Source organism: Telmatherina bonti, assembly GCF_933228915.1.
Source record: "Telmatherina bonti genome assembly, chromosome: 5".
Lineage (NCBI taxonomy): Eukaryota > Metazoa > Chordata > Actinopteri > Atheriniformes > Telmatherinidae > Telmatherina > Telmatherina bonti.
The window spans coordinates 8,347,163-8,358,349 of record NC_136623.1 but is presented as its reverse complement, the minus strand read 5'-3'; the positions used below and the strand labels follow the sequence as shown (position 1 = coordinate 8,358,349).

Here is an 11,187-nt window from a genome sequence, read left to right as displayed (position 1 = left end):
GCTGCAGAGCTCTGACAGGACTTCCATTTTAAAAGTGGCCTCATTTCCAGCTCTTATTATTCTCTATATTTTGTATCAAAAGGGGGGCGGGAAGGGTGGGCTCGAGTGTTTATTAAGAAGCTTCATTCTGAAACCACAAAGGGAACCCTTACGGGGAAAACACTGGAGTGTACTAATCCTATCTGGTCCAAGATCTGCTTGTAAGACACTAGAAGAAACAATAAGCCAGACACGAGTCCTCCAAGCGTTTTCACCCCCCCCCCCCCCCCCCCCCCCCACCCCACCCCACCCCACCCCGTCCCCCCTCCCAGCACACCAGAGATGGAGAGAGAGAGAAAGGGATGATAGCATTACTCACAATCCATTACCACTCCCTGGAGATGCTCTGCATACAGAGTGATGGAGCGAGGGAGGGGGGTGAGAAAAAGGGGTGAGACTGAGGGGAAGAAGGGCTCTTGTTTTGGAGGGGCAATATGAAACGTGATTATTCCTTATCGATACTGTCTGCTGAGCATCCCGCGGAGACGTGGTCGCCTTGTGAAGACGTCTGACGGGTCCCGACCGCCTCTGAAGCTGTAAAAACGCACCGACTGCTGCTTGTTTCTAGCAACTTGGTTTATTTTTCAGGGCAGACAACATACAAAGTGCTGGAGTAAGAATACATGAAGATATATATTTTCAACATTAATACAGAGTATGTACATTCAGTATTTACACAAGGCGCTGCAGTGGTTTCTGGCCCCCCTTGAACTTTTTCATCTTTTTTTATGTTGCGCCACGGTGGTGGCCTCGCCTCCAGTGTCACTTTCAGCACCATCTGTCCCTCTCCTCCTGGAGGCTCATTTAATCCATCTGTTGCCTCTCCACCCGTCTCAGGGTGTCGCCCCCCCCCCCATCTTGCCCCCTTACCGGATTTCACTGCAGTGCTTTGATTTGACAGCACTTTGAGATGAAGAGCAACTTCTGACCGACTCTTTGGAAATATGTTTCTGTTCATATTAAATGTAAACACGGCCGTTATTCTTTTACTTTCTCCACTAATATTTCCCATCTGCTCTTCTTTTAGTCTGAAAAATAATCATATAATACACTCAGCTGAGCTCCTGTCAAACACGCTTATTTACATGCACTGTAAGCGGCTTGGTAGGAGAACCTGAGCGCGTGCTTTCAGCTGTACACACATCTGTTCTCCCCCCTGGAAAATGATCCAACCGCGTCTTATGATGCATCGATTCCTGTAAACGTCTATCCATGCACGTCCCTCCCACCAGGCTGATCCCACCTCAGATAAACAACAAACACTTTGGTAAACATTTGACATTTTCCAGAGAAGCGCAGGGCAGTAAACAGGCCTTGAGGTCAAGCTAAGATGGGGGAGTTTAAGGCAGAACTGGTTGTTTTGTTTGGTGAATTGGAAAAACAAAGGAACTGTGTTGATGAATTAGAAAAATAAATAAATAAAGCTCGGTAAATGCAAAGGAAGGGGGAAGGCTTTCCAGTCTGATTGGACCATACAGGTCCTTCTAGCCCAGAATATCCAGGTAAACAGGGGGGTTCTTGACCAGAGCCAGCAGGCGGCTGTGGATGTCCTTGATGACCATCCTCTGCTGGGGCTCCCTCTGCCAGCAGCCCTGCATCAGCTGGTAGACCTCTTTGGGGCAGGTGCGAGGCCTCTCCAGTTCCCGTCCCTGCGTGATGCATTCAATGGCCTGTTGGCGTGGGAAGGTAAAAAGAAAGAAAATGGATTTTAGAGCCTGAATGAACAGAATATGATACTAATACATTTTATTTTAAAAAAAATAGCACCTTTCAAAACATCCAAGGACGCGGTGCAGAGCAACATGGTGAGTGTGGAGCTACACGGCTGTCTGAACAAGTGAGGAATAGGGTCTGTGGCGCAAGACGTTTTGATGGAGTTGCAGTTTCTGGATGGATTTGGTGGAGAGGAGAAGTGAGTTGCAGTATGGCAGTGGTGGTGTAGGGGTGGAAGAGGGGTGAAGATGATGTTTCTCAGATGAAAATGTGGGGGTGAAAAGAGAATGTGCTGTCGAGACTCTTTACCTGAGGGGAGGGGAGGAGATCTATTCTATTCTACTGTCCTTAGACTGTATGGATGACCACTTACATGTGATAAATAATCAATTAACCATAAGAATTCACATAACATGCATGCTGGGTAGCTGGACAGAACCCACGCATACATGGGGAGGCTTGAACCAGCAACCTTCTTGCTGAGAGGCAACAGCGTTAACCACTGTTCCACCGTGCTCAGTCGCTGATGGAAATGTGAAAACATTGATGTGCCCCCCCCCCCCCCCCCCCACCGCCCCCCCAGAAGGAATCCTGTTTTAGAACAGTTAAGTTTGAGGAAGTTGGGTGAAAACCAGGAATGATTTGATTGCAGATGGATGGTACAGAGGTTTGATGGAAGCGAAGAGGACATTTTTGAGACACAGAGCAGGGTGTCGTCCACATAGCAGGGTGTCGTCTGCATAGCAGGGTGTCGTCCGCATCGCAGGGTGTTGTCCGTATAGCAGGGTGTCGTCTGCATAGCAGGGTGTCGTCTGCATAGCAGGGTGTCGTCCGTATAGCAGGGTGTCGTCCGTATAGCAGGGTGTCGTCTGCATAGCAGGGTGTCGTCTGCATAGCAGGGTGTCGTCCGTATAGCAGGGTGTCGTCCGCATAGCAGGGTGTCGTCTGCATCGCAGGGTGTTGTCTGCATAGCAGGGTGTCGTCTGCATAGCAGGGTGTCGTCTGCATAGCAGGGTGTTGTCTGCATAGCAGGGTGTCGTCTGCATAGCAGGATTGTTGTTTCCTTTTGGCTTGTCCATCTGAAGGGGTCGCCACAGCGAATCATCTCTCGGGTGAATTGGCACACGTTTTACACCAGATGCTCTTTCTGACGCAACCCTCTGGGCTTGGGACCGGCCCTCAGAGAACAGTTCCCCTCAGTATCGGGGAGCAGGACTCGAACCGCGTAAGGCACAAGACAAGCGGAGCTACCACCTGAGCCACTTCCACCTCTTTGTATGCATAGCATTAAATATTAATATTGTTTTTTGTTTAAATGTAGCCAAGTGGAAGAATGTGTAATGAGAAGTAGGGACCCCAGGACCAAGCCCTGCGGTGTGCCAGCAGAGATGTGGAAAGACTTGGATTTATGAGATTTCAGCAGCAGCAGAGTTTTAAGGGTTAAAATATTTGAGTCTTTACAACCAGTTCAAACAGAAATTTAGGGGGAGGGTCTTAAAGAAGTTGTGCAACTTAAATTTGGTTGATAGCCAATAAAAAAAAAACTTTTTTAATTGTAAATTTATTATTTATTGTGAACTAATTCAGGTGTTTGGATGTGTATTCTTTTAAATTTATTTTATTTTTTCAATAATAAATATAATATTACAGAATATACAAATAATATTGAAACATTACAAAATTCTAATTAATAATTTAACTGTATGTCATCTAAAAAAATCAAGATTATGAATGTGAACAATATTGATGAAAATTAAAATATTACATAACATATTGAACATAAAATACTGAATCCAATAAATATTTTACATTTTCATTCCAAAAAAAAAAAAAAATCTAAAATATAATATTAAATAAATAAATAAAACAGAAAGTCAAAAGTTTTAAGAAAATATAATTTCCATAACAGGAAGAATAAATTTGTTTTGCTTCTGTTTTAATTATTTATTTAATTTAAAGATTTCTGCATTTATCTAGATATGATGAATAGAACATCTGTTTTAATATTCCTGGGTTCTTTAGGAATGTCTCCATAAGAGTTCCTGACACAGTTTTCTGTGTCACTTCCCTGAACAAACGCAATTTGTTTCTTTAATTTTGATGAGGCACAGAAAGCTATTTTGTCATTTTAGAGGTCGTGGAAACTCAATGTGTTGTGATCTGAGTGCCTGTATTAAAGTAAAGCTGATTAGAACCAGGTGGGAGTAACACGCACGCAGACAGAATAACACCTAGCATGTCAGAAATGAACGTTAACATTATGACTCCAACAGGTGAAGTGAAAAAGCATCGATTATTTACTTTTCATGGGGCCTGGATGGAAGCATGATTTCACACAGCAACTGAAAATGAAAGGTAGGAGTTATTTCCACAGCTGTAGACCTTCTGGGAGGTTCCTGGTCTGGAGTGGTCAGGTTTTACCAAAACCAGACTTCCAGTGACAGGGTAATGATAGTGAAGGCTGGATGGTGTTGTCTGTTGATCTAATTGCTGAATAAATTCATGCTGGTTCTGGTAGGAAGATCTTTAGTTTTGCGTGGAGCAGTATTTCCACAGACTGATCAGGATGGCCGTATTGAGCAACATACTCGGCCAAAAGTGTCTTAAATGGACATCTGAGCATCAAAACTGGACCTCAGAGCAATGACAGAATGTCTGTATGAGGGAGGCATAACATCTGGATGCTCTACAGGAGAAACGGGAAGAGTGATGCTTTGGGTCACGTTCTGCAGGGAAACCTCAGATCCTGTCATCCATGAACTTAAATATTGTTGCAAGAAAAGTAGTCCCTTCATAAAGATGTTATTTCCTGAGACTTTTATGTACCCTGATAATCCATTTATAGTCTAGATGATGGAAACTACAAGTTGGGGTTGTCCTCTCAGCCTCCATCTCCTTCGATCTTGATCCAATCGAGCATCTGTGGCCTGTGCCAGACAAAGAGATCTGCTACCAAAGCATGGTGCCACGCTACGGCAAACGTGTAGCGGATGAGCCGAGTCCTTGCTTTGTTGTAATGTTTGGGCTCATTGGCACAGATTAGTACTTTTAACTTTCAGTTTGGCTTCAAAGCAGCTTATAAACTTCTTAATGTTGCAGAAAGTGGCGAAATACTTAAAAACAACCCTTGTAAGAGTTTCTGTGAAACTTTTAGGGCAATTTATTGACAAAAAAGCATATTATATGCCATAGACTGTTAAATTATGTTTTTATGACCTAAGTAAGAATGATTTTTATCTAAAAACTTTGCAGGTTACAATCTTTGCTTCTCCACTATGGTTTGTGTGTAGGTCAGGAGTAATCATCATGTTGCAACTTACTTTTTGAACCACTAGATGGAGCACTATCCGACACATTTAACCTTTAAACACCACAGTATTAGTTTTAAATCGGTTTCTGTAAATATTTCTGTGAAGGACTACAACTACTAATACATAAAATCATTACTAGAAAGATTCTCAGTTTTTATGTTAACCCTTTCATGCATGAATTAATAAAAAACAATGCAACAATTTTTTAAATACAGTATTTTACCTCTACAGACATATGCAACAATACTTTTTTGTTTATTACTGATATTTAGAATTTATCATATTTATGATTTATTTCAATGTATTCTATAAAATATTTAAAAAATAATATAGGATCATAATTATATTATGTAAATCTTGTATAAATTATAGCTTTATTATTTTCTTTTGCTATTTATCACAAAATAGTTACATCATGTTCAATTATATCACATATTTATTTATTTATTTTTCAGTGAGTGGAAACGTATTGAATGACTCACTACCATGCACTGAAGTGATTTATTTACAAAAATGCCATCCTCCTTCATGAATATGTGAGAAAAAAAGCTTGTAAATACGTGTCCACTATATGGCCACTATGCATGAAAGGGTTAATACTTATTGGTATTGTTGTGGAATATTCTATTTTGTTGATGCTACAGAGATGACCCGGCAGCAGCCGATGATGGCAGGAAGAGACTATATTTATTCCAGATTAACATGGCATCAGTGGGACAAAGGGGAATGCCTTCTTCAGGAGAAAGCCAGTCTCTTATATAGGGCTCATCCCTAGAGCGATACTTCTTTACATGGGCAGGCATGTTACAAGTTGTTAATTATACACTGTCCAAGCTGACCACTGGTGTTGATATAGTTGCTATGTTACTCCAACAGATATCACTGTTTACCAAGTGCAGAAGTTGACCTTAGATCAAATCTATTAATTGTTTGATGTGATTTTATAGCTTGTGGGGAAAAAAACGGGGATAAGATACCAAACAAAGGAAATCTGAACGTCAAGTTCAAGTTTGTGAACGTTGCTTGGACGACTGAAAGAAGACAACTATTAAAATGTTGTTTTACTGGAAAAAAAACATTTATATTGAGGCCTTTTGATTAAAATGTCGTGGCTGAACCAAGGACAATATTTTTCACATAACAGCCTCTCATCTACAGATTCCGATCTGTGTCCATTAGCCGCGACCTCAGGGACAAATGAGAGCAGCCAAAATATGAATAACCTCCATCTCAGACACTAATGGCTACAGTGACTGCTGCAGTTCACACGCTCTCGCCGCTCAGTGAATAAATCACTGTCGAGGATGAGAGGATTTCACGACACTCTCCATTTGAATGGTTACTAACTCCATCACTTCCCTGTTGTTAACCTTTGCCTGATCCAGCGAACAGAAGAGGCCTGTCAGCAGAACCACTTCATCAAAATAACCCGTCAGTCCCACAACTGAACACAGAGACTCAGAAGGACCTGCTACAATCCTCACCGTCGCCATTGCAGTAGTTTGGAACGATTTATCTCCGTCACTGACTATTTAGGCAACATGATAATTTCACCTGTCCCTCATTGGGCGAGACGTATTAGGATAACGAGGTTATAGCTCAGTCGCCCCGAGCAAAAATGAAGCCAATGAGATTAGGATTGAGTGCAAAGGGAAAGCGATCCACCCTGGCCTTGAAAGGAGAGAGGATTACGGCCTGTAATAGCACCGTTGCGGTCACAGTGGAGACCCACTTCTTGGTGCTTTAACTGAAAAGGCTAGACTGGACTGCCCCTAATTACTATGAACTTATTGATTAGTTAAAGAGTCCAGAGTGTGCACAACTGTAATGAAAATGTTACGATATGTTCTTAATGTTTAAATATTGGGAAATCATTTCAGGTTGTACCAATATGCTTTAAAAAGTTTAGCTGATGTGAGTTTAAATTAATTAAATTATTCAAGAAATAAAATGTAAATATTTGGGAAAGACATGGTTAATTTCCAAGTCAGTTTCACATTACTTTTGTTCCTGAATATGACTTTATGAAAACAGTAAAATTGTCTCAGCTACAAACAAAAACCAACTTCTAATACTGCTGACTTATAAAACAAAAAAAAAAAGAAAAAAAAAAAAAAGCTGTATCTCTGAGCAGTCTGAGGTTTTTAAGTTTTCATTTTAGCGTTTCTGCAAGTTTTCAAATGATAAAGGCTACGGCAACAACTTTTGAGTGTAGAAACTCAGAATTAAGTTTTTTTTTTTTTTTTTTAAAAAAGGCTGCAAAGCATTTTCCCTTTATTAGAAATTTACAACAATCATTTTAAAATAAATACCCTATTTATCCACTTATTACACAGATTATCCAGATGCTTACATTTTGAGGTTTAGAAATCCAACTTATCTACCCTGAAATGAAGGAATATTTGTGCACATGATTTGCTTGTGTGTGTTTTCTACCGGTTGAGTCAGAAAGAAGCTCTTGTTTCCATACAATTAACAGTTAGTTAGCTTAGAGTTTACTGCTAGCTTACATAGCTTATGCTAATGTCATAAAACTAATTTAGCTTTTAGTGATCTTTTACATGCTGCATCTTGTTGGTTTTAACCAAACAAAAAAGTATGAAAGGATGAAAAGTGGTTGGTTTAAGTGTTTTTGTTTTAATCTAATTAACCAAGCAGTCGCACTAAGCTAACTTTTTGCCTGCTTTAGCATCATGATTGGTGCAACAAAATGGGAAATGTTAAATATTACTCACACTCCAAATCTATTTTTCCTTGGTTCTGTGCTTTTTTCTAGATATTGCCATTTAATTCTGTATTAAATAATATATTTTCAAATAAATACGTAAAAACCCTGTAAAATTAACCCAAAAGTAAGCAAACTCCATGGAACTAAAAAGATTTTCAAGAGTGAAGTAGAAAAATAAATACAGTTTTTGTTGTGGAGAAGGATATTGCTGGTTGTGATACATTTCTTACTCTCAAATATAAACATTTCTTCCTTACCTCTATTATTTCCGTCTTCTGTACTTCTATTGCTTTGCAACTGTCACTTTTGTTTTTATTTCTAAAAACTTTCCATTTCAAGCATCATCAATTTACAGCAGAATCTCTTTCAGCTGCAGAAATATCCATTCCAGTAAAGCAAAAAGAAAAGAAAAAACTTCCTGAGCATTTTTTAAAACTGTTTTTAACAGCTATTTGTGTTTGGAAAGAAAACTGGAGAGAAAATACCCCAAATATCTTGCATGGTTTCATGTTATAGCATCACAAAGAGGAAACAACAAATGGCCTGGATTGCTGAAAATAAACACAAACAAAAATAAAAAGAAAGAAAGAGTTGTACTCCAGCTCACCTCGCTGTTGGACAGCTGATACCAGGGCTGTTTCCCGTAGGTGAAGATCTCCCAAAGAACAACGCCAAAACTCCAGATGTCACTCTCCGTCGTGAACTTTCTGTACATGATGCTCTCCGGGGGCATCCAGCGGATCGGCAACATCGTACGTCCACCCACCTGGAAACAAAGAAATGTATATAAATCTACAATCAGACTGATTTAATCCAGATATTCTTACTTTGTTTCCTCGATGAAACAAACCAAAACTACAAAAGCGGTCCCATCCTTATCCTCCTTGACCTGACCAATTTACTGGACGACCAGCTCGAATGTGGTCTGGTCATTTCACCATCAATTTATTGGAGTTTAATTTAGAGTAAAATGGAAAAAAAAATGTGCATCTGACGATACGATAGCTATCATTTTTGGAAGATATTACAATAACAATTAAATAAAAAAAATTGCTTTGCTTTTTAAAGCTCACAGTGATTTTCTCAGGTTATCTGAGCTGAAGCTTGTTGACAGCTGCATGAAGAGCACTGTAGAGCTTGGAAAGTTAGCCATATCACATTAATTTTCACCTTACTTCCTAACCTGTCCAAGAGATTTTTTCTCTGCAGACATTTTGAATAGTCACAGTGTGAAAAGCACAGGTGTAATGAATGACATTAACATTGGATAAGAGCCTTTTAGTGTCCCCGCAGACCTTTGACAATCAACCAGCATGCATGATAGCATAACTTTACCCTGTATGAAATGCAGCCATCAGTGCATTTCCTTTAATGATACATTTTAAGGTCTTTTGCAACAAAAGGTCCAGGGCTAGTCAAGTGTGCACTTGTGCCTCCACTCTGACTAGCTTTTCCCATCACTGGACCAACTCATAGTCCTATGACAGAGGTGTCCGGCTCCGGTCCTCGAGGGCCAGAATCCTGCAGGTTTTCTATGTATCCCTGCTCAGACACACCTGGTTCAAATTAATTAGTAGTAGAGCTTAATCAGTTGTGCACGTCATTGGCTGTTTGATCCATTTAGTGGAAGCTAGATGTGTTGGAACAGGAATACATGGGAAACCTGCAGGACAGCGGCCCTCGAGGACCGACTTTGGACACCCCTGTCCTATGAGGTCAAATTAAATGAAACGGTCTGAAAAGGTCATTACAGAGCACATGTTCAACTTATCATGAGTACCTTTTAGTAATTACTGTTCACTCACAACTTTTTGAAAAAAATTGGGGAAGCACCACAAATTTATTTCCAAAACCCCTTTTAAAGATTCTAATATAGTAGAGAAAACATTGAGGAACTAAGGCAGTTAAAACTCTACAAAAGTTCTTTAAAATTATTTGGCTCTGCGCGCCATATCAAGATTTCATGAACCAAAAATCTTGATGCATTGTGTGCTGTTTCTTTAGATTTATATATTAAGAGTTTTATAAGAGTTTTCCAGATTTCCATACCAGTCCACACATCTGTCCTATATACACACTGGATCATGCACACTTCCAAACACACAACAGTTAAATTTAGTCTTTATCAAGTCAAAAGCAAGAAATTTAAGGACCTGTTTGACTTTAAAACAGCCTAATTCATGTGCAGAGCAAGAAACCAATCAGAGTTTGTTCCTAATCAGCCAAAAACACCATAAAGGTACATTTATGCTTCCTTATATGTAGACGTGTTTCAGTCGGCCATACATCACCACCCTCATACTTCCACTGGTCTTCTACGTTGCCATAGGTGTTAAGTCAGCTCATCCACTAGTGGGCAGTGCTGAGGTCAGAGTTCATATCCATGTTTTAACATCAGCTGATAGCGGTAAAGCTTTTACAACTGTCCGAAAAGATCAGTAGAGGAATAAAATCATTATTTTCTTTTGCCGTTCTCTTTTTCTGCATCTTGAAGTGATTTTTATTTGGCAGTTTCTGCATCATCTTCTTCCTGTTCTTCTCTGGTTTGTTCCTTTCACTCATTGTCTGTTAATTATACAATTAACACTGCCCCCACAAGTTGTCGTGGTATTGTTCCATATTCTGCATCAAGTGACGGATACCTAAGCCCCTGGAAAACTGACTAACTTATGTCATAACTGATGCAGAAGACGTACGAAACTGTCTTCTGCGTTGAACATAAATGGGTATTAATTTGTGCATGCATGAATATGGAGGTAGCTCAGCCCCATTTCAATGTGTGCTTACTAAGGCTGTCAAACTTTTAATCTGATTTATTACGATTAATTACATTTCAAAATGTACACACCTAGCTTGTGGTCTGTCACAACTTAGCTGTGACACCTGACATTGCGGGCTCAACAAATGCATGTTTGACGTTTAGAGAAAGGTGGTTCGGTGACACAAAAACTCTTCTCTGCTTTGTTTGCAAATTACAACGTTTTTAACGATTGTGGTCTTTTTTTTAATAAGAATATAATTCCCAAACTTTCCATCTAGAGGGCCTACAGGCAGCTGGGAAGGAGTTTGGACCAGAATGCCAGATGTGACGAGTGAGTTGTTGATCATCGTCCTTCAGGCCTCCATCTTCTAAATCAATGGCACCAAACTATTTTCCCTGTGGGTTGCTATCCTGCAGGTGTTTGTTGTTACTTCTTCACAATAACCAGTTAATTTTAGTCAGGCAGGGAAACAACAAAACCTTGCGGGATAGCGACCCTTGAGGACTGGAGTTTCACAACTGTTTCTAAACATTTCTAAAGGCTTAAAAACTGTCCGAATCTCCATAAATCAGGAGTCGCGGGGAAGCTGGAGCCTATCCCAGCTGACTTCGGGCGAAAGGCAGGGTACACCCTG

General features: G+C 40.1%; 1 protein-coding gene across 1 annotated transcript in view; it reads right to left on the bottom strand.

Moving 5' to 3' along the window:
• Nucleotides 1–1,523: 1,523 nt before the first annotated feature.
• ntrk1 (neurotrophic tyrosine kinase, receptor, type 1) overlaps nt 1,524–11,187 on the bottom strand; it is a gene marked incomplete at both ends in the record, with an annotated part of 48,274 nt that continues 38,610 nt past the window's right edge. The window contains 2 exons of the mRNA XM_079240562.1: nt 1,524–1,709; nt 8,399–8,557. Coding sequence (XP_079096688.1) covers nt 1,524–1,709; nt 8,399–8,557 — 345 coding nt within the window. The remainder of the gene's footprint in view (nt 1,710–8,398; nt 8,558–11,187) is intronic.